This window comes from Aedes albopictus, chromosome 2 (genome assembly GCF_035046485.1).
Source record: "Aedes albopictus strain Foshan chromosome 2, AalbF5, whole genome shotgun sequence".
In the NCBI taxonomy this organism is placed as follows: Eukaryota; Metazoa; Arthropoda; class Insecta; order Diptera; family Culicidae; genus Aedes; species Aedes albopictus.
Window position 1 is genome coordinate 67,112,178 of NC_085137.1, and position 14,707 is coordinate 67,126,884.

At 37.4% G+C, this 14,707-nt stretch overlaps 1 protein-coding gene across 30 annotated transcripts in view; it reads left to right on the forward strand.

Moving 5' to 3' along the window:
• LOC109423877 (electroneutral sodium bicarbonate exchanger 1) overlaps nucleotides 1-14,707 on the forward strand; it is a 215,044-nt gene that overhangs the window by 153,621 nt on the left and 46,716 nt on the right. For 11 of the 30 annotated variants that reach the window (XR_009997409.1, XM_062849775.1, XM_062849771.1 and 8 more), the window contains 3 exons: nucleotides 2,711-3,190; nucleotides 11,420-11,665; nucleotides 14,340-14,489. Coding sequence is in view for 29 of the 30 variants with exons in the window: in XM_062849775.1 (XP_062705759.1) it covers nucleotides 2,711-3,190; nucleotides 11,420-11,665; nucleotides 14,340-14,489 (876 nt within the window). In the remaining variant the exon portion in view is untranslated. Of the gene's footprint in view, nucleotides 1-2,710; nucleotides 3,191-3,362; nucleotides 3,576-11,419; nucleotides 11,666-14,339; nucleotides 14,490-14,707 lie in introns of all 30 variants that reach the window. The other 19 variants (XM_062849786.1, XM_062849790.1, XM_062849789.1 and 16 more) reach the window with 7 other exon arrangements.

Genomic DNA, 14,707 nt, shown 5'->3' on the forward strand with positions numbered 1-14,707 from the left:
CCTCCAGGGATTCCTCCAGGAATTCCTCCAGGGGCTCCTCCAGGAATTCCTTCAGGGATTCCTTCAGGAATCTCTCCAGGATTTTCTCCAAGAATCCCTCCAGGAATTTCTCGAGGGATCAATCCTAGGAATCCTCCAGGAAATGGTCTAGGGATTCTTTCAGGGATTCCTCCAGGAATTCGTCCAGGGATTGATCCAGGAATTCGTTCAGGGATTCCGCCAGGAAATTCTGCCATAGAATTCCTTCAGGAATTCTGCCAGGGAATTCGCCCAACATTTACATTCGTTTGAGAATAGCCCCAGCAGTTCCCTCAAGGAATTCATTCAGAAATGGGTCTTGGGATTCCCCTAGTAATAAATCCCCAGATTCTTTATTTTTCTTCCATGTCTTTCTTCAGGAACCTCTCCAGAGATTTCACTAGGAATGTTTCCAGGAATGTTTCGAGGGGCTTTCTTTGAAATTTCCTTCACGGATTCTTCCATAAATTTTTCTAGGCATTCCTTTAGGGATTCCCTGGCCATGATTCGATAGTTTCATAGGACTTATCTTAGCATCCCTTTAAGGATTTCCTACTGGAATTTCTATAGGAATTTGTCCAGAAATTTCTTAGAAAATCTTCAATGAGTTCATACTATTTTCATATCGATAATTGTTTTCAAAGGCTCATTATGTTTTAGAACGATTGATTCTACATTAATTGAAGGATTTTGAATATCTTTTAAGTTCTGAAGACAAGATTTTTGTTCTACAATATTGGAATATTATAGAGATACATATTCTATAATACCTATTCTGATCATTCTCATACAATAAATCACACTTCTTAGTGCACAGATCCTCAGAATATACCAGTTCTACAACAGTATCAACAGTTTTCAGAAGTATAATACTTAATTGCTTGTATGAGTAAGGGCAAAATCATCTATTGGATGTAGGAACTTCTCAACAAATTTCTGGAGGAGTTCTCTAAGGAATATCAATCCAAGAAAAAAAAAAAACCTGGAGTAATTACCGAAGGTATCTCTGGAGCAATTCCTGAAGGGATTCCTGATGAAATCCCTTAAGGAGGAATCTGTGTTGGGATCCCCCAAAAAGCAATTCCTGGAGCAATTGGGAAAAAATCTTAAAGAAATCTTCGATGGAATCTCCCAAGAAATACCCGAAGAAACCGTTCGTGGAACACCTAATGATTTCCTATTTCTAAAAAATGTTCTGAGGTATTCCCGAAAGAACCTCTAAAAAAATCCCCACGACACCCCTTCAGCAACTTCCGAAGAATCCCCAGCAATCGCACCTTGTTTTATTTTCTGTATAAAGTCGCTGAGCCATTATCAACCTTACGCTAACAAATTTATCCTATTTGGAATCAAACCGATTATGGCAAGCGGTTAAAAAGTTATCAGGCCCTAAAGTTTTTGTTTTTGTAAGAAGAAAAATAAAGAAAGAAATAAAACTAAACTTCAAAAACTCATATTTTGCGTGACTTTGGAAAATAATAAAGTTCTGTAAGATTATTCGAAAACCAATTTGAGAGAGATTCATATAAAAAAGATTGAAAATCGGTAAAAAATTTAAAAATTATGGCACCTGAAGTAAAAGCATCTTTTTATTACTCGAAAATTCAACTTGAGAATTAGAGCAAACGTTTCAAGCGCCACCTCTAATTCTCAACATTTTTGGCTCTAGCTAAGAGGTTTCCCTTTTTATGTCATTTCAATCTAGAAGAGCTTACTAATTCCAGGTTTCTACAACTTTTAAAAAACAAGCCGCAGCCTAGTGCGCACTCTGACAAAAATAAGAATCAAAACAATCAGCGTTTCAATACTTGTTTCAACATTTCTCTTTTTAAGAAACTCACATGAAGACTCTATTAGAAAAATAAAATTGAGATTTGCTTGGCACGCAATTTATTATTTGACAAACACATTTCTTTGACAAGGATAGTGAAAGGTTCTAAAAGAAAAACCCAAGCTTTGCAACGACCATGTGCACTATTTATCATAAAATAGACAACTGAATTTCTATTGGTGGCACAAACTTAAAACTGAAGCTTTTTTGATGCAGTTTAAAAAAAATGTCAATGCTATTCTCAGCCGTTCGCTTCTTAGTACTACTGTTTTCCTAGCTCCGCATATGTCAAGATTGACTCCAGACTGAGAAAACTTGTCTTGCGATGTATTTCGGCTTTTGCAGTCGAAAGGCCAGCTATAACGCTATTTTTAATTCCGACCATAAGGGTCACTATATAACAGTCCAGTTGATTTGTTGTTGGTACACTTGTTGGTGCAAGACTGCGTTTCTTGAGAGTGGGGTTTTATCACTTACACCATCTACTATCACCCTTTACTAATGAGCTTTTTGCTAGAACTTAAAATATGTTCAATTAGTTTCAAAACAGACACATATAAAGGCAAGAGTTGACCATCACAGCGTTCTTTCCAAGCTATAATTATTATCCATCTAATAATGACAACAAATCACACCTTCTGATTTTCAAGCTGACATTTATAACGTATCAGCTGAGCACATTTCATCGCACACGACTATCATACTGACAGATCCGAACATCAACAGCTTTCTACCTCTTAGATCCTCGTTCGATTTTCGTCGCAACAGTTTCCACGTATCCTATATGAAATTCGACAGGTTTTCAATTCCAATTAACTCACTGTCTCTCTCTCTCTCTTCCTTCCCGTCAACACTCTCCAGTTACACCACCCGCACAAAGAGTACAGTTCATCCTCGGCGGCGAAGTCGGCGACGACGGCAACCATGAATCACACCCGCTGTTCTCCGAGATGGAAGAGCTGGTCAAGGAGGGCGACGAGATGGCCTGGAAGGAAACCGCCCGGTGGGTCAAGTTCGAGGAGGACGTCGAAGAGGGTGGCAACCGGTGGTCCAAGCCGCACGTGGCAACCCTCTCGCTGCACTCGCTGTTCGAGCTCCGGAGTCTGCTGCTGAACGGTACCGTCATGCTGGATATGGAAGCCGTCAGCTTGGAGCAAATCGCCGAACTGGTCTGCGAGAATATGGTCAATGCTGGCACGTTGCCCATCGAGGCGCGGGACAAGGTCATCGACGCGCTCCTCAAGCGACACAAACATCAGCACGAGTTCGGCAGCAAGAAAACCAGACTGCCGCTGATCCGATCGCTGGCCGACATCGGCAAGAACCACTCCAGCTCCAAGAGTAAGTACTGTTTTTTTTGTTTTGTTTTTTGAAATGATGAGTTTTATTAGAAATTCGTTGGACCGAGGGTTCAGCGACTCGACGATCAAAGTATAGCTTTATTACAAACTAAATATTTGGACAAGTTCAGTATAGTGCGATAAATCAATCGTTCCAATACAAAATCAAACAGCGTATGACGTCGAACAGCAGAAAATTCAAAATTCTCAACCAATTCGTTCAGATATTCGTCGTTCATCCACCGCCAATTCATACCCAATGCACGTCGTCTCATCGGCACCGGGGATGCACGATGACGCCGGTGAAGCAGCACCGTCAGCACACACCGCACTTCTCGGTGGATCTTCCAAAGATCAGCGGGGTCACTATCTAGCACTGCCAACAGGTATCTATCCTATGTACGAGTGGTGAGGGGTCCCACGGTAATGCAATCCTTCCTACTAAATTTATTGAGACTTGTAAAAGGGGGTTTGGAGTCTCAATCGCACACTACCACTATTGTTCTGTTTCCGACCTCTCTCTCTCAGTATAACGCTAAACTAGGCCAGAGCACTTTGAAAATCGCTTGCCGCAACATCACTGGTGGAGGTGTAAATCATAGAGCTAGTAATAACTTGAACACATTAACTAAATTCACATTTTCAAAAAAATAAAGTTTCATAGTCCTTCCTCTCAAGCATATTAGTTTCAATTCTTTCGGATAATTGAAATTGTAAACATAAGTAACAGTCTGAAACAGTCATAACTATAGGATAAAATAAGCATTTGACTAGAAGTCCTCTAACTTCATGTAGCATAACTAAATCTTGCTAAAATTTGTACTATTTATAGAAACTAGTTGAACATTCTTTGAAAAATTAAAGTTTTGCTGCTTAAACCGCCAAGCCTGAGTTTTGTCCAACCTCTTTAACTAAAAGCCCCAAGAGAAAGTTCCCAACTAACTTTACAACTAATGGCACTGGGGAATTAACTCGAACACACAATAGTTTTGGCAGAACTCTTGATTCCTATGAGATTGAGTGAAATTTGCATCGGTGCTCAATTTGTATTCACAACGAAATAGTCACACATGAAGAGAATTTTTGAAAATGTGAATAGTTTTACTATGCACGATAGAATGTGGCTTATTTCCAGTGCAGATCATGTTTATGAAATAAAAACATAACCCGAGTAGAGGAGAATATCAAATTGATAACAACAGAATCACATAGTCTGTTTTATATCATAATTTGTTATAGTTAACTTATCAAAATATATCTTTTCAATAACATGTTTTGTTGGGCAATCTTATTTTGTTATGTTCAAGTTTTTGGGATATATCCACAAGATAACATTTCAATTATATATTTTGTTGTATAACAAGTTTAGTCATTATTCTGCTATAGAGAATGTACAAATATGTGATGAAGAATAACACAACAGTAACAAGTTCAAAAATTTCTGACTGATTCTATTATACAGCTATTAGGCCAAAAAAATATATTTTATTATGCTGTTGATATTTTCTTCTGCTCGGGAAACCATGATGGTATTGCCACAGACATAACACTTAGAACAAATTTCTTGAAAACTCATCGCTCAGTTGCACCAGCTGGTGACGATATTGCGCGAAGCACTGACCTTCGTAATATCGTCAACAGCAGGCGCTTGTGTGAAACGTCAAACGCGAACAAAAACGATGCGCACGCCTCTGGTTGTGAAAGTAACAACTGCGGCGATTTAAAATGATCGTTAAAACCGTGGGCAATGGACATTTTGGCAGTTTCTATGGTATTGCTCTTCAAGTACATAATATTTTTTAAAAATGTTTCGAAATTAAAAACAGGCACTTTTAAAATTGGAATAATAAGTCACAATCTATTATAGTATCACGAAGTAACACAATACGGGTAAATGTATAAACACTGCATATAGATAAATATGAACGTAGAATTAGAGTGATTAGTTAGGTGATATTGAGAAATTCTAGCTTGCTGTAAGGATTTCTTCATCTTCGTAATATAAAGCATAATAAGGAAATACTGATAACGTAGTTCAACCTTTATTTTACAGTGAAAAGGACAATGTAATCCTATGCAATCATAAATCATTGAAATGCAAAAAAAAAATAACGATTTCCATGGAAACCAACATTTGAAACACCACCCTATTTGTTTCCGTCAGAAAAAAAGAAACAAAATTCTTATATATTTGAACACACGCTCCATACACGAATGTCAAACAAAATCACTTTGAATGTAAATAATTCACATCCACATTATACATCTGTCATAGTACTAACAAAGAGCTTCACTTTCAAACTATATGTCTCCCAACACCGATGATATCGGTTTGTAATCTCCCTGACATTGACTACCGTTTCTTTTTCCAAAACCGTAATCAGATGTTATTCAATGCTCCCACATGACCTACCGACCAACATTTTTGCTGAATCTTCACATATCTGTTTCTATAAAATTGTATGTCGCTTCTGTCCATTCAGCACACGCCCTCAACAAATGATGTGTTAGATAGAGATGAACAAGTCCCCATCAGAGCTGTACAATATCAGTCTCATCAATGGACTACTGATATTGCACCACCGTTTGTCACTATCACACTTTTGAATGTCTCACATGCAGTACTTCACACAATATTGTACTACGTTTTAAAATATAATCCTGATTAGCCTTCATTTGAGTCTCTAAATGGCTTTAAAGATGGTCTTATCCATCTGGATATCCATGGTGATATCCACACACCATCACAATCAACCCAGCTCCAATGCTCCTCATTGATAGTATGTCGGTGTCCTCTTTGTCATCATCACATGGCATTTACCATCCGGCCCGAACCTGGCTCGTCCGAAGGAAAGCGATTTTTCCCGGAAATAAATAAAATATACATACACACAAGATTAATGGGGAAAAAGTCAATGCAGGCAGGTGTGGCAACTTTGGGACTAAGACATAAATGGGATGTCGTCTGGCTGGCGCTTTCTCGGAGGAATTGATTTTCCAGGAAGATGTGAGGATTTGTCGCGTCGTAGTTTGAATCCGCTTCAGGTAACTTTATTCATGTGTATAACTTTGACCATTTTGCGCCCCTTTTAAAATGTTGAATTTGGAGTGCATCAGTATGACCAATTTCTGGTACCTAACAGTGTTTTTCCTAACGCTTCTAGCGTTCAAGACAAAATTGGATGCCTATTCCTATTTTTAAGTTTTTTGTTTTTTTTTTTATTTTTTTTTCAAATAATGGAGCAATATTTGCAAAAAAAAACAGTTTCCATACATAATTACAGGAAGGATCAAAGTATCTCCTGGTTTAAAATTTGTATTAGTTTGTAATTATTTTTCTTTCTACATTCGCTTAATAATAGTTTCTTTAAAACATTTTTCACTATGAAAAAAATCAGAAAATTGCTTAATCCTTCCTCTAATTATCTATTTAAACTGATTTTGTAAATATAGCTCCGTTATTTAAAAAGAAACAAAATGAATCCTAATAAGAGAAAAGGCATCCAGTTTCCCCATAACACAATTCGGCACCAACATTTCAAAATGGCGTAACTGCTTTTGCAACCAATGCCTTCTCATAAAGCTGTGGACCGTATCTCATCCCTCCCGAGCAATCCACTAGCACAAATAGAAAGATAAATTCCTCCTCTTTCGTTTAATGGATGTGAATTGCGTAAGATGAATGATATACGATGCACAGCTCTGTGAGAAGTAATTGGTTGTAAAAGCAGTTACCCCCTTTTGAAATGTTGATGCCGAATTGTGCAAAACTTGGACGCGATTAGTTGCTTCTCCTGCATCCATACTGTGATTGAATTTAGTGTGGGTTTTCCATTGGGATACATACATTTTTCTTGTGAGGAGCTCAAATTTTTCTTCTTCACGTAACCGATGATAATACTACAAAGGAAAAACATCGCCGAAGACCTAAAAGTATTCCGACGATTGTAAAAAAGGTGATAACATCGGCGTTACAAAAACTGCTTGTTTTTATTATTATTGTTATTCCTTCACATGTTAAATTCAAAAGGCCTTCAAACGGTTTCTAAGCCGTGGGTCTTTCAAAAGCCTTGGATAATTTACAATATTCGACTAGGGCAGCCCATTACTTGCGTCATAAAAATTGCCAAACGATCAATTGATAACTTCTCAAGATTCCATAGGCCTCCCTAGTAGAAAGCCAGAAAACATTTCGTAAAGAAATGCTGTACGAGGCTGTCGGAGCAATTCGTATGGAATCCGCAAAATATTTATGGAGCAGTCTTTCAAGAAATCTTGTGATTCGTTCCCTAAATAATTCGCACAGAAAAAAATATTCATGTAAAATTCAACGAAAAATCATGCACATAAAGGGTGCATATTTACATGAGATATCATGTAAAATTACGTTACGTTCGTGTAAATTTCCGCTAATAGTCGTGTAACCGGTTGGCGACCATGATGGTTTACGCAATGGTTGGCGGAAATTTACACGATGGTACTGTAATTTTACATTATATCTCATGTAAAAGTGCACTAACTCTACACAGATAAAAATAATGAGATTTACACGTCATGTAAACTTCATTTTAGTCATGTAAACTTAGTGTTATGATGGTTTACATGATATATCATGTAAATTTGTGTTATATGTCATGTAAACACACAGGGTCATGCTGAATTACATGACATATAATGGAAGTTTACATGATATTTTATGACTTTTACATGACATGTCATGTAAACTTCTGTGATATCCCACGCTCCAATCATGTGCATCATATGTCACAGAATTTTACACTCTTTTTTCGATCTGTGTAGCATTCCCTTTATGTGCATGATTTCTCACTGAATTTTAATAACATATTTTTTTCTGTGCGTGAGAACTCGTCGAGCAATTTATGGAGTAGTTGAAGAATTATAAAAATATGAAATTAAATTGATTAAAATCTTGCCGGAACAGATAGGACTAAAAATTTTCTGAAACTGAAAAATAATATGGTGGAAATAATCATATTTAACTTCTGAAAATAACATGGATCAAAATTCAAGAAGAACATTTGGAAAGTTCCTAGGGAAATAAATGAAGAAGTCTCAAATATGATTTCCAAACTGCCCATTTTCGCATAATCGACGTAAGCGCCACTAGCTTTATAGACACTTCTGAAATGAATAGTACGAAATTCAAGATTTCTTCCTCGTTGACATCTAACTCAGTGTTAGAACTTGTAATCTATTGAATTAAATTGGTAAACTATGCACAGCCATTAGATATAAGCTTGTGCATACTGACATTCTCAGTCGACTATGCGAACATGGGCAGCAATGACCCGAATTAATTTGTTAGATAGAACACAAAGAATAGAATCTTGGACCAATTTGAAGGTAGTTACGAGAAAAAATCGTTATAAAATCTCTTGAAGATTATACTAAAGTAATTTGTGTAGGGTATTATCTTTGAAAAAAAAAATCATGGAACAACATTTGGAGAAATTTTCCAGTAATGCCTGAAAGAACTGAGATATCACTGAAAACAAATGTGAATGTTTTCCTGCAAGTTATTCCGAAGGAATTGTTGGATTAATTTGTGTAAATCGCTCTTAAGAAAATATTTCCTGAGGAGTATACATGAAATAATTTGTTAAGAAAATCCTAGAGGAACTGCTAGGGAAATGCCAGAAAAAAATTAAAAAAAACTATATATTAAAAGAGATCCAAACACAGATCTGACAGTTTCAGAAATTAAGAAAGAAACGTAAGTGAAAACATTTTCCAAGATTTCTATCCCGGATCCTGAAAGATTCATCTAAAAAGTCAGTAGAAATTCCCCTAGGGTTTCGTTCAGGAGGCTCTCTGTGTATTTACTCAAGGAGTTCCTCTTGAGATTACCAAAGAGAATTTAAGCAACTCATGCTAGAATTTTTCACAGGATTTTTTCAGCAGGTGGAATTTAAAAATATGCTTCTAAATTATAAAAGATAATTACTTGGAATTTTCTCCAGCGATACCATCAGTATTTACGCAGCAATTTGCTGGTTTCGAAAGATACTCAAATCTGATAGTTTCGAAAGATACTCATGTACGAATTACTTCGTCATCTCGTTCTTATGTTTACAATAATTTATCATAACACTTTTTTAGAGATTCCAAAAAAATGCTCCTAGTTCAAAAAGGTGTTTCTGACTAGTTGACGTTTTCAAGTGGACATGGATGAATTTGGAAGTTAAAATCCATCCAGAAGTTCCGTTTCAAGGACTTTTTTTTTCAGAAATACCATCAGAGCTTTTTCTGGAACTTCTTTAGAGATATGTATCTCTTGGAATGTCTTCCAGGATGTCTCACTTTTTTCTTATTTTTCTCAACATTTTTTCAATATTACTTCATGAATTCTATCGGTATTTTTCCAAGATTCGAGAAATTCTTTCCGAGATTCCTCCTTAAGAACCTTACAGAGTTCCTGAAATCCAACCGATTCCTTCTGAAGTTTTCCACGAGAATACTGCAGAATTTCCTTCTAGAATATCTTCCAGAAGTTTTCTCAAAACATCCCATAGTCCCGACATTCCTCATGAATGATTTTACGCGATGACTTCTGGTGTGCCTCTCGGAATGTCGCAGGAGTTCTTCGCGGAATTTATCCCAGAATTTCTACAGGCTATATTCATAGGATCTCTACTAAAATTCCTCCAAGCACTTCTTCAGGAGTTTTTTACGAATTTTCTGCAGTAGTTTCTCCTGGCATTCCGAAGTTCCTTCTGTAATGTCTTTAAAACATTTCCGTGAGTTTCTCCCGGGAACTGTTGCAAATTTACTTGAGATTTCTATCGAAGTTTCTCCCGGGCATTTTCTTCTTCTTTCTCAGAGTTATCTCTCAGAGTTTTTTTTTTTCAGGATTTATCCCAGACTTTCTTCAAAAAAAAATAATCGGCTTCTTTTCCAAAGTTGCTTTTTGGAATTTTGGCATGGGCTTTTGGTATTTCGCATTGAGTTCTACACGCAATTTATTTCATAGGGATTTCCAGCATTTTTCTCGTAGTTACTTACTATGTGTCAGCCCTGAGCACCCATGGTGGTGCAGAGGGCCGAATGGAAAGATCTGCATCCTAGATGTTGTAGAGCATGGATTAAGATATGTCTTAATTTTTTTCCTGGTAGAAAATGTTTTTCGTTTTTGCAGAAACTATCAGGAGTTGATGAGTTTTGCCTTGAGCAAAGCTACTACTAGCAACCATATTTTTTTATATGTTTCGTTGATTTTTGACAGTTGGCTGGAATTGTCAGATGTATTCCATTTCAGGTGATGCTTTTTTGAAGACAGGCTGTCATTCGACCAATAGTCTTTCATCCTTTTATTATAAGAGCCAACTAAATATGTATATGGAGACGCACGGTTTCTAATACATAGTAGATTCATGCATAGACTAAATCAATTTGAGGTATTTGAGAGGCTACTATCAAACTTAGCTGTATGTCCGTGAGTAAGTCACCTGTATAGTAAAAAAAAAAGTTTGACAGAAATAAGTACGATTTATTTTCTAGTGATCAATCTGGGATAACACAAATAATGTGTTATTTCTATTTTTCTAGACAGAGCGATAAATTATCTTCAGTTTTGGCCCTTATCGATTCCTGGAAATGTAAAGAATCGAGCAGTATTCGAAATGTAGGAAATAAACACTTGAGTCAGTGCTACAGCCGGAAAAGTGAAAAACACGTTTTCTGTGTTCTTTTAGAAAATGTATGTGTCAGTTGAAAGAATGAATGAATTAGATGTATCCAAGTAATTACCATGTCGGTAACGAGTCGTCGAGTACGTAATCATCAAGTACGATCATCAAGTGCATCCTAAGTCGAGGAGTTATTGTACTGCAATCAATGTTATACTTCAAATAGGGGTATTCCATTCATGGAATCATGTTAATCAAAACTGCAATCAATTTCAATCGATTGAAACGCTCAGTTGCTCGAAATAACGAAGCACACGAATCTAATCAACGAGTACAATATTTTATAAACTATCGACTCAATGGTCCCAATCTGTTCCAATCAATGCAATTACCGGTCAGACCACCCGGAAACGACTAGCTCTACATAAATCTCGACCTGTAAATAACATAATCTCGCTCGACGACAGGACGATCCGTCCTCTGTCTAATTCATTCGAACAAGTTCATAACAAAAAAACCGTTTCCCTCGGACCCCACTCTTCCCCCCGCCCTCTCCATACGTTTCTTTCTACCCGTTGTTGTAGGTGACATATCGCCAACACCGTCCCACGGCGGCGGTGGTGGCACCAGTTCAGCTCCAGGTTATGCCACCGGTTCGAGCGTTGGAGTTACCACATGGTTCCATGCCGGTGCATCTAGTTCCATCACAGTACCAGCACCGTCAGCAATGGCATCGTCATCATTCATGACGACGACGGTGGCAGCGGCAACAGTTGCTACAATAACAACCACCGCCACGACGACGACGACCATACCGTTATCATCAAGAGGTTACCACCCCCGATATGCTCTCATTTATAAATAAAAACATCTTCTCTATATGTCAGTGTTCCTTTCGATTTCTATTTCTCTCCTCGCTGTACTTCGCCGCCAAGTGTCATAAACGGTTTGCACCTCTGCGAGCAGTGGTTTTCAACCGAAGGGTTTCGTCCACTTTGATCGGAATGTCCCAGCTTCGCGAAGAGAATGCCTTAAATACTCAAAAGTTTTCTAGAATTCGGTTTGAGCTCCTGAAGATTCTTATACATTCTAACAGAACCGTTTGAGTTCATTAGAAAAGATTACCATAAGAAGGTTAAGGTTTTTAAGATCTAAGACTCATACGCAACAAGTTTCCTTAATTTGAAACTTTCATCATCACTATCTTGACCTTGGGGTCTCTACTTAAAGTTAAAGTGCTATCAACATAATTATAGAAATTCAGTTATGAAAGTTATAGTTACAGTAGTTATATTCCATAGTTCTTACATTGTAGTGAACTACTGAAGAATGTTATGTTTTTCACGAGAACCCATTCTGTTGCAATTTTTTTAGATTTGCGGTTGAGAACCACTGCTCGACAGCCAACCATTTGGTTTCAATTGAATGTTATTGCTGTATTTGACTTGATTCCACACATTCTTATAAACGTTCGGCATTTTTCTATTTCTGTTCTGATCTTGGTTCTGATAAAGATTGTAACACGATGACAAACCAGTAATGTTACTGACAAACACGTTCATCCTTAACCGCAATCTGTCGTAGCTAAGCCACGTCTATCACGTCAATGTAGAATTCGAAAACAAATATCATTATCATTCCAAAAGGCACCCATAATAAAGCTGCATCCTACTATATGCACATCACAAAATATGTAGCAGCCATCTGACCCATCATCGTTCAAGCTCTCGCATCCACCATATCGCATTCAACACCGTGTGCTCATGGGAATCATCATGTGTTTTATGTTTTATTCAACCTTTGCAATAAATTAACACTGTCAGAGGAGATTGATAAACAGCCCGGAGGAGTCAGTTCACGGTGAAATGGAGCACCCAATACAAATACAGTGATGGTCAGTACATTTGCTACATTTATATTTCAAAAAATAATAAGATGTTCCGAAAGTATCCCCACAAAATTGCGGATTGATGTCTAACGAAATCTGTAGGACTTTCATGTAGTCAAAACATGTGATTGTTTTTCATTTAGGTCAAAACGTTTTACCACAGACAAACAGACGTATCACTTGGAACAAAATGCGATTAAAACTATCGTCACGAAAACATAATCGCCCAATGCTAATCACGCTGTAATTCGCAAACTCGCTGAATAGATGGCAGTAGTGGACAAACGTCAAACTGGAGCGAAAACGATGCGAGCGCCGTGAGTTAGGGATTTGCGAACTAAAGAATATTTGAATTATCCGTTAAAAATGAAAACTGTTTGTCTGAGGTTTTACCTTATTATCACTTACCTTATTTTCACAAATTGTTTGTTTTAAAATTTCAGCTGACTCAGTTTTAGAATGGTTCAGCTTTATTCTTTCAAAGTTGAGCATTGATGATTTTGTATGAAGTATCAAAACATTACAAATGTACTGACGATCAACACTGCCCACCTACAACAACGGTTGGTTTTCCGCAGAAGATGACTCCCCCGCTGTGAACTGAAAGCTTTAGCACAGCATGAATGGTATCTTCAGCTCCCATTGCATTGTGGTGGGGTTTCACATTACGGTCAGATGTATTCAACTGTAGCAATTTAAAAAGATACTTCACTATCTTTTTTTTTAGTTCCATCCAATATGTTATCAAGCATAAAAACTCAAAGACTCAGTAGGTCAGATGTCTTAAATTGTTTAATAATTAAAAGAATTATTCTAGAAATCACGTTATAAACTTAAGTTCTGAACAATCATTATCAAACTTTTGCTGGGCACTTTAAGGATTATCTGACCTTAAAGCCCATCCGAATCATTAAAAAATGAACAACAAAATCAATGTTTAGCTACTATTGCTCACATCCAAATAAAAATGCTTAGCGCCATAAACTTCACCTACGCAGTTTTATCCAAGCACATTACCAGTCGGTGTATCGAACAAATTAAGTTATGATTGAAGGAAAACTTTTACTTCTGGTATGGCTGACTAGCAGCCGGATCAGCTTCATTACCCTCAATAGAAACTGTAATGATTAATCAAACGCGTCTGGAGTGAAAATCGTTCGGCGAAATGTGCTGTGGAAATATTTTCCTTTGCGATGGGAGGAAAACGCAGAGTTCATGATGGTGGTACATTTGAAAGTAATTTAATATCGTTTAACATGTCCGTTGGAAATCATAAACGTCAGATGAATCCACCTAACACTCATTGCGGGATTTTTTGGAAATAATTGTTTGGGTTCAATGTGTTCTCATATTATAACATGCCAGAATTGTAGTTTCAATCAATAGTTCACAGTCGTTCATAACAAACATTAATATTCAATGTGGTCCATTTTCAATCTCACCCAGTAGAAGCTTAGATTAACTGTTCCATTTACAAATCGTCAAACGTTCGACCTTATTAAAACAATTTTTCGTCCAAAAAAATGATGCATTTTAACCGCCAGCTAACCGTATCGCTTCTAACAGCTTTCCATTCCTAAACATGTGTGAATATCCCTGCCATCTGTATCTTCCAGTTGACGATCACCACCAACAGCAACATAGCTTACATTCCGCTTCCCAGCCGGTCTTGCAAAGTCTTAACGCAACGACGACCACAACCAGTTCAACGCGGTCCGGCGGCGGCAACAATGGAAAACATTTGGCCGTACCTGGAAAAGCGCCCGGTAAAAACAATCCCACTTATTTACAAGCACGCACACAAACACACACACCCGGGCAGACACACGCAGATCCCAACTACACTCTCCCAACAATGCGCAACAGAGAAATACAAAACTCAATTTGGTTTTTTCCGTACCCTGAATGTCGTTCTCGTTGTAACGTTGCACTTGCGAGTTTTTGTGTAGAGATTCCAATTGAAGCAACAATCTGGCGTAAAAAA